The sequence below is a fragment of the Electrophorus electricus genome, chromosome 6, assembly GCF_013358815.1.
Source record: "Electrophorus electricus isolate fEleEle1 chromosome 6, fEleEle1.pri, whole genome shotgun sequence".
NCBI lineage: Eukaryota > Metazoa > Chordata > Actinopteri > Gymnotiformes > Gymnotidae > Electrophorus > Electrophorus electricus.
The window spans coordinates 17,021,905-17,031,373 of NC_049540.1; the positions used below are offsets into that span (position 1 = coordinate 17,021,905).

Here is a 9,469-nt window from a genome sequence, read left to right on the forward strand (position 1 = left end):
ATGACAGTGTGATTAAAAAAGACCTCATCCAGCATATCTTTTTTTTTTTTTTTTTTAAAGGTTTTGAATATTCCAATGAAATTAAATTAACAAAGCAAAAAAAAAAGGTTTGGAATATAAAAATGACATGAAATAAATCTTGCCCGTTGTCTCCAGACAGTAGAAGATTTTTTTCTTTAATTCAAAGCTAACTGCCCGTTCACACAACAGCTGAACAGCTCCGCTCTAGCGTAAAACACAGACGGCATAGCAACCATCCAAAGCCCATAGTATCTTTCCAAGGTGAAATGAATTTTATTCAGTGCAACTTAGTTCATCTCTGATGAGCTACTAACCATCACTGAACTGTATTGGCAGCTTTTACACAATGGCAAAGTCAAATTTCAAGTATGCCCTTGAGTCCCTTTTTTGAGTTTAGTTTTTTTTTCTACTTGAGTGATGGGTCACTCCCTCCACTCTGTGTTGAAAAGTATATTTAGGAGTTCAGTACATTACCCAGCTATTTTGTGCTTCACTGTAAATTAACATCAGCCATATGAACTGATGCAAATTAGTTCATTTCTTCTCACCCGACAGCACATGTTACAAAAAGTCCATCGGTCTCATTTGTTGAGCTGTGCTTCGACTGAGGTGTCAAATACTTGGTGTCGAACAACAAATAGTTGGGTCCTGTGACTAAAACATGAGCCACTAAATGAAATGGAAATCTGAGTTTCTGTGTGGGTGTAAGAGAGAAAGACACAGAGCAGCTGACAGCAAGCCAGACAAAGTGAGAGTCTCAGAGATGCTCCTAGATGGAGGCCAACAAGCCTACAGTGCAGTGCACAAACCCTGCACGCGAATTTCAATTAGCAGCCCGCTGCTCGTGAGAGCTCATTCCTAGGGACCTGGCATTGCACTGCCATTAGCAGCTCCGCCTCACACGCTTGCGGGCAGCCTGTTCCAACCCAGCCCATGGGGGGTGGTGGAGGGGTACAGCAGGAAGGTGACAAACCAAGTCATTTTCTGTCAGCCACCGACTGGCTGCTTCTGGATGCCGTGAACTCACTCACCCCGGGAAGGTTGGCAGAGAGTCAAAAAGAATCGAGTGTTTGCTCAGTGAGTATGGCCTACTGGGTCATATTAAGCAACAAAATTGTGCTGAAGACAAAAAAAAAAAAACCTGCTTTTTTAAAAAGCTTTTTGGCAGCCACGACAACATGAAGAGAGGCCTGTGGCGAGGCGAGGCTGGGTACCCCCGGGGACAGCTTCTCATGGTGGTCTCCGGCATGGTCCTTCCATGTAGTAAATCGACTAAGGAAGGAGACTGGCTCAAGTTCCTACGGCGCCTGTGACCTTTCTGGCTGTTAGGCAGGCCACGCCCCAGATGTCCTCTAGGCTGGTGCTTACAGGGACTGCTTTGGAAGATGCTCATGGAGCGGCAAGAAGTGGCAGAGAGGGAACTGGGAAAAGTAGAGAGGGGCTCCCAATGCATTTTTTTTTTCCATGGGGCCATCACCTTTGGTAACGCATCTGACTCACACTGATTGTACTCTCCTTCAGAGTGCTGTAATACTAAGGTTGACAAATTCTGCTTCATGTAAATGAATTACCATGTAACTACATTTTTGCAGTGGTCAGAATAGTTGGAGAAGTTCTGTGAGTGGGAAATATGTTTGGGAATGTGGCTGAAGGGAACAATCCAATCAAAGAGTTCTTAAACAGGTACATGCCAGGTCATGATGCCATTAAAGAATGTCTAATGACCAGCAAGTTCGCTCTTTTATAACAACTACTTGCTTTTTTTCAACACAACTCTGACACTATTTCTGCATTACACAATATGCTATTATGCAGCAAGGTTTTATTTTGGTCTATCATAGATGAAGAATTAAGGAATAATCTGAGTGGTCCTATGGGCTCTGGAGGTCCACGACTGCATGCGAACTCTAGCGTAACACTGCAATCACTCTGAGCCACTCGTGTGCAGTCGCCCACCAGTTCCATGGATGTAATGCAGGGATATAATAAAGCACCCAGCCACCGAGCTCAGCGAGCTCGTTCCAGCGCAATGCAGCTCAGGTGAAAATCAATGGACTTGCTTCTCACCTGCTGAGAAGGGGCGGGGGTTGCTGGTCGTGGTCATCTTTTATTTTCAATACATTTAGCACTCCTGTAAAAAAAAGACAAGAAAAAAAAAAGCAACACAGAGCTTTTCTACAGCCTGGCCCCTCATTTAGGCCACGTTTCTATGTGAGTCGTGCTTGAGCCACGACTGATCTTCAACGCGCACAGCTGTAAGCGCTCCATTCTGATTTCACGAGCTGGAGAAAGCAATTTGGCTCCGCGGAGCAGTTCAAAGAGAAACAGAATCACACCATCATGGCTGTGAGGGTGGAAAGCATCTCTGTTCGAAAGGAGGCTCAGCGAGGACAGTAGCATCATCAGAATATTACAGGGCAGTTCAATTAAATGATCTGAAATCGCTTACCAAATCTAAAATGTTTTGTAAATGTTCCAATGTAAAGAATGGGAAGTGTAGTCTTTAATGTGGGATGGGGTGAAAACGAGGTGGGGGCGGTAGTGATTTCACCTCTTTCAACTCATTCACCTCTGATATTTATGCTAAGTAGTGAGGTCTGAGATCAAGTCAACCAGCATGTCTAATTTAAAACAGCCATGACGTTATTTTGAATGCAGCCCCATGTTCGTGAGTCAGACAGGCTGCTCTAAATGCTAACATTCCCAGCACATCAACAAGGAAAGCCAAATGATTAAAGAGGAGCTGAGGCGCCTCGATGTCAGGCCGGAACTTTTACTTAATTGGCTAAAATGAGATTTGGGAGTGATGGATTTTGATCATCATCAGCCCTGTTTGCAATGACACGCAGCCTCCCGCAAACCTCTAAGCATATTAACATTGCAGACCTCCACTAAGAGTGTGGGAACAGGCGGACCACACAATTACCCTCTGCCTCCGAGGCATACCAATCAGCGCTAACGTTTGCACAGTTAACTGGCCTTGGTGGCCTAACGGGTAGAAGTGACAGTCTGTTTTCTTAATGTGTGCAAATTTCACGGTTTTATAGCTCTGGCTATGGCATGGTGGCCGGACCGCTATTCAACCACCTTACAGGCCTTTTGAACTTGACTGTTGCTTTGCTGTCACTTTAGTAATGGTCAGGTGTCAAAAACGTCTTGGTAAAATGGGACTTGGGAAGGTAACATGCACATGACAAGCCCAACACGGGCATCAGCTCTGTTTACTTGCTGACAAAATGAGAATGAATGAGGTTAGGAGAGCAAGGCAAATTTGTGAAATATGTCTTTAAACCTAATTCTAGGACCCTTCCATTTATATGCATAAATTGTAAACATTTATAAAGCAGTGTATCCACACTTTAAAGATACAATATCTTCTTCCCAGGACAATTGTTGCTCCTTATCCTTTACTTTGATGTATTTTGGTTCTTTTGGTTAATATCACCTCTGCCTGTAGCCATACTTCTACTGAGCACATTCTGTATGACTTTGGCATACGCAGAGTGTTTCCAGGCACAACGATGCCGGAGAAGAGCCTTCCGTGAACCTGAATGACTCCTCCTAGCACACAGCAGCTCCTGTTCATGTGATCTATGGCTCAAACTCTTTCTTCTTGGAGACTAGCTCATTTTAGAAGCATTGTATTGCGCATCATCGCCCTCATAAGTCAATAACAATAACACTAGGTGCATGCTGCAAATCTTTTTCTAAGAGAGTTTAGGCAGTTAGGGTCTTTCATTTACACAAATCTAAAGTGCTTAGCTTCAGAATCCCACTGGCTGTGATCAGGTAAGAATGATTCAATATGTTTATACAGAAACAAACAGGGGTAGTTGATCTCTTAAAATTAAGTTTGTTTTTTTTTCTATGCTTGCTGCTGCTATCAGAATGACACAGTTTAGTCCAAATATTGATTCTATTAAGTACTGATGCTGGCAATCAGCTGCTGATTTGAAAGCAGTTTTTTAGTCATCACAGTGGAATATGAATCTGAGCACTTGCTTCTCAGTCACATTAGTCACATATCCATCATCTTAACCTACAACCAACTAGCTAGGAGTCCTCTGCCTGCTACACATGAATATAGTATTTATAGGAAGGAACAGTTCTGGAATTGAAGAACTCTGAATAACAGAAGCTTTGTCGTGTTTTAAACTTTCCAGAAGACAAGAAATGTTGACAGAGCCAGGAGGCGGTTCAGGCCAACCTTCCTATTTCTTGAAAATGATTATTCATGGTAGGCTCAGTGTTAGCCTAGTAAATGATAAATTGTTATTTATAGCCAAGTCTGAATCTTGAAATGTAGTCAAAGTTTGAAGCCTGAAAATCATTCATAGTTATGTTTCAGGAGTGACATTTCTATAACAGTAACACAGTTCTCTTTATGAAAGCTCCAACTCCAGGTGCCTTGAGATGTAGCCTTGATCTTTGGATCACACTTTTGTGGGCAATAACTCTGTCAATTTATTTTCTTTAAACATATCTTGTCATGATATTTTTGGTTCTCCACTGTGCCTCAGCCCCCCTGCTGCTGCTTTACCTCCTTTTCTTTTTATTTTGTGTTCGAATTCTTTCCCCCTGTCTCCTACACTCTAATGCAAAATCCACACATATACCAGCGTCACTGTATAAAACATGCCACTGTCCAGTTAAACATGTCCATGCTGAGATGGAAATAACTGTAGTCACCCATTGCACTTTAGCAACAGTTTGTCCACCTTTGTCTGTGTTCCGACAAGCATAACATCAGATCCTGATTATCTTATCCATGCGTCATCTTTAATGGTGCGTTTAATAGTAAGCTATCAATTTCAGGCGTCAAACTGCCATCTCTCGCCAGACGGACCAGGTTTAACTCCACCCTCTCTGCTCATACCATGTGTCAGGAGATATAAATGAGTGCACGTGTGAAAGGCTCTGACTGCACGAGAGCCATATCACCAGGCACGCATGTATTCGTTGAACAGGACAGCCAACCCCAAAATGAAGACGATGATACCAAGAAAATGAGTACACCTCTGCCACACCTCCCCATACCTAAATGTTGTATAGTGTGCCATTAGCACTGTATCTGAACCTGAAATCCTTTCTCTCAGTCTCTCTCTCTCTCTCTCTCTCTCTCTCTCTCTCTCAGTTTCTCTCTCTCCTTCGTCTTCCTCTGCCTCTAGTGCATGTGAATAATGCAGATGCTGGAGTTAGTGGCAGGTCCCTGATGGGCTGAACTGGGGAGCAGCTGCCCCCTAACAAGAGGAGTGTCAGAGTTGTCATGACTTATCCCCTGCTGGGCACATTTGTTTAAACAGGACCCCACTGTGCCATCCATCCAGGCCTTTTTTTTATTATTTACCCACCCACCCCCTGCCACATTCTGTTTGCTTAGCACTGTTCCTGTGGCCAGTCACAATGTGTTAGGACCAGGAGAAAAATGCATTAGAACATCTGAAATATGCATTTCTTATATATTATGTGGTTTGGGTTTTCATGGATTTGCATGATGCCATTCGACAGGCATGCTGGGTGGAAGAGTGTTCATTACAACATGTGGATAATGTGAGAGCTATAGGGTCAAGAGTGTGTCTCCTGTTTCCTGAACTGATCCTGACACCAGGGCTGGGGAGGAGGAGAGATGGACAGGATCATTTCCAGTGGGACAGGAAAAGGTCACTCCGGTTTGGAAACAGCCAATGACGCGCTCGAAGGCAGTTGCGGCAGACGAGGTGGCAAGTCCTCGTCCTGTCATGGCCTATGATTGATGGTCAGTCACTCCAATCATGTGACAAGTTGGTGAATAAATTTGCCCCAGTGTGGAAGGCAACCCGGGCCAGGCTGGGCCATGTGTGCCCTGCCAGGGGTGGAGACGGGAGCGGTCTGCAGGAGGACTCTTGGGAGAGCGAGGCGAGGTAGCATGCTGACTCCAGCAACTTTGACACTGCTGCAGCAAACTTCACTTGTTTCTGACTACGGATGGAACTTGCATGCTTTAATGTGCCATAATTAACAAAATATTGTTAAAATTCTTATATGTTATCAATAATGATCAGCGCGGTCTCTACAATGGTGCGGTCTGTTTGTATTATTAGGGTAGGGCTCAGTTCGCATAGTGCTTTTGAACAGTTTTTATGGACATGGAAGTATGGTGCAACTTCTTGGGGCATATGCAGGTGAGTTGTGCAGTGCATTAGTACAATCTGCATAATATTTAGGTGTGTGAAAAGATGCTTTTGATCAATAAGCTGATCCAAGCAGAGCAAAATTATTTATTGCTGCAGTGTTCAACAAACATTGATTTAGAACAATTTAAACATATATGCAAAAAAATATATAAGCTACATTCAGATAGCGGATATGCTAGAATATAAAGAGTTGTGAACGTGATTTATGTTGCATATGCTTTTCCAGTATAAGACAATAAATTGTAAAACGTCTGCCGGACGGTCATTGTCATATAAAACGCAAACCTCTGGAGAACAACAGCTGTCATTTCTTTAACGGTCCCGGGCCCATTATGAGCTTCCTTCATTTTGCCTCGTGGCAGGGCCACGGCGTACCCAACAGCGCATTGGCTACTCAAGGCGCGGAGTGGGGGCGGTGTTTTGCTGTACCATAAAATATTATGAGAGCCATTACAAAAACCATCATTCTTTGCCACTTCACCGAGATGGCTGACTGAGATAAAGAGGAGGAGGAAGGCTTCTTTCAGATCGAGTTTCACTTTGCAGGTGAAAGTCTTACGTAAATGATTTTCAGTGAGTGTACTGAAACAATGCTTGGATTACTTCTCTCTTTACATAATACAGTTATGAAACACTGGCGTGACAGCGTCTGTGCTGTCATATGCTTTGTTTCAAAGGACATGGAAAACTCACTCTGGAAGCTGTTAAATGTTATCTTTATCGCTATTGTCCACATAAGACATCGTTCTGTTCGTGTCACAAATGGAGAAAGCCGTGTTTAACGTGTGTTGCAAATCTGCACCTGGGCCACGAGATGCATTACAAACCAAGCGTGCCTTCTAGCGGTGACTCCGCATACCTCAGGATTGAGGACACGAAGTTTTCTGTTAGACTTGATTATTATTCACTAAACCGTACCTCAGTGACTTAAATAATACAAACTCGAAAGGGACACCATCTTAATAACTTACGGTAAAAGACGTATTCTGTGTAACTCGACCATATCTTGTCTTCAGTGTGCTGGTTAACAAAGGAGGCCGTCACCGACGAGTTACAAGCAACCATCTGGAATCCACACTCAGAGAGCATGTCAAAAGATCTCTCCAGGTGTTTGAACTTCAGGTAAAAGCGAGACGTGTACCTATCAGGTGTCCTATCCGGGTCTCTACTCTCGTTTAAGGTCTCACCAAAAACTTCTTTCGCCAGTGCAATCCTTCCACATATCATAATCCTCGGCACTCGTCTGAATTTGGCATCGGTTTGACTCTCTCTGCCCATAGTGCATGAGCCTCGGTATCCCACGGTGATAAACCCGCTTTTTCTGTCAGCGGGGACAAGTGAGGATGGAGGGCACGGTCGCTGGTCGCTTCCTTGTGACCCATCCTCGTAATCGCTGTGAAAGTATTCTTCTGGACTGTGCTTCAAATCTTCGGGTGTTAATACTTTGACTAAATCGGGCAACTGGAAGTATTCCGCCTCTTTCTTAAGTCGGCCCTTCTCAGGAAAATGATCCGGGAGGACAACTTGCTTGTCTCTGAGGTAGTCCAAGACATATCTGAACAAAAACCCATCACGATCGATAAAATAACGTCCCTTGGGGTCTCTGGCAAGATCGTTGGATGCATTGTTTTTAGGTGAGAATATTTTTCCGAGAAGGGAACTAGGGTTGCTAATTAGCGTGGCATGGCGAGTATAGTACACCTGTCCCCCGACATTTAGCTCAATAACGTCTGGAAAACTGTTCTGAATGGATCCCTGATCTTTGGTTGCAGGCTGAGTCCTACAGTTCCCACTCAAAGCCATCGTTTCAGTCATGGGTGCCCACAAGGAGAACCACCTATCTATTACAGAAACGCAGTAGGAGCTAAGAAAAAGTTTTCTCTTCCGCCTTCCAACACACAATATTTCGATAGTAATGCTTTAACAACCCAGTATTTAATGTATTGGTTAATATACAGCAGTTCCCACTGAATTTGAAACAAACCATTAGCTGACCTACCCCCTGGAGTGACGAGTTTTGAGGAAAATACCGGTCCTCACGCGGAGATTTAAAAAACGGAGAGGGCCAAGAAATATCCAGATATATCCGAGGACGGAGAGAGAAACTAAATGGGTACGGGAGTTACACCTCGAAAGCGAACATCATCGTCTATCCTCCGGACAAGGAGCACCAGCGGAAGGTTAGATTTCATGAATTCCTGTCCAGTTGCTCCCTCCGTACGATACAGAAATTACGTCTGCATAAAAAGGCAGCTTTCCCTCACTTTGTAACGTGGTCAAAAACAGTGTCTTGAAGACAGAAAGGCAAAACAACATTTGTGCTGTAGGTCCAGGATAAAAAGTCCCCTAACAACTTCTGAAGTTGAAACCGCCGACGTGTATCCGACTTTAGTCGAATAAATGAAATGCCAATTGAAAACCAAATGTTCAGATGTTTCAAGGTAGAAGATAGTCCAGCATGTAACTTCAAAGACTCGCACCGTCTTATTAGTCAGGGACCTTCAACGTCGCCTTACTCTGTGCGAAACGATGCGTTGAATGTGTATGTACAACGATCTGCATAATTCCCAGTTTTCCATTACGTTTTTTCCTTTCTCAAAGAGGCGCAGATTGGGTCCGATGCGCGCGCCCAGAGTTGAACAGCAAGGAAGAAGCTCGAAACTGCGCATCGAGTCCCTTCCCGATCAGGGTGGTGCCGCGAAAAAAAATGCCTCAGCTGATGTTGCCTCGGCGGTTCAGGGAGAAAAAAACCATAATGGCTTATAAAGAATTACATCATCTTAAAGGAGTATGCTTGTGAATGGGCACATTCTGTATTTTTTCACGCGCGGATCTGGAGCGCTACTGTTCTTTACTGCACCTAACGACATTTGACTTTTTTTTTTTCTTTTGTAATTCTGCTTTAGAGTTCTACCTTGTCCGTACCGCGGTGGACTTTTCACCCGATTCGTTGATTAGCCGCTTAAGTGCCGACTTCTGTCTTAAATAGTTTCAAGCATTTAATGACTTCTCGTTGGCAGTGAATTTCTGGGTCGATTTGATCGCATAGTCATGCTGAATTTTGAAACGCCTCGTAGCCTGCAGCAGCGCTTTAATGAACTAATAATGTCCGTCCGAAATCGAATCCCTTTTTCAGGACCATGGACAGCGACAATTCCGCTAACAACCACCATCCCCGTGTGGTCTTTACAAAGCTCTTAATAGAGCTATATTAAGCATTGCCACCGTACCCATAAAAGCACTACACTCGATTTTTCCCGTCTTTTGGTCTTCCA

At 43.9% G+C, this 9,469-nt stretch overlaps 1 protein-coding gene across 1 annotated transcript in view; it reads right to left on the minus strand.

Annotated features, from left to right (window-relative positions):
* kctd16b (potassium channel tetramerization domain containing 16b) overlaps positions 1-8,855 on the minus strand; it is a 33,829-nt gene extending 24,974 nt beyond the window's left edge. Inside the window, exon 1 of the mRNA XM_027023053.2 lies at positions 7,166-8,855. Within this exon, the coding sequence (XP_026878854.2) occupies positions 7,166-8,009 (844 nt within the window). The 5' untranslated portion in view covers positions 8,010-8,855. The remainder of the gene's footprint in view (positions 1-7,165) is intronic.
* Between the last annotated feature and the right edge of the window lie 614 nt (positions 8,856-9,469).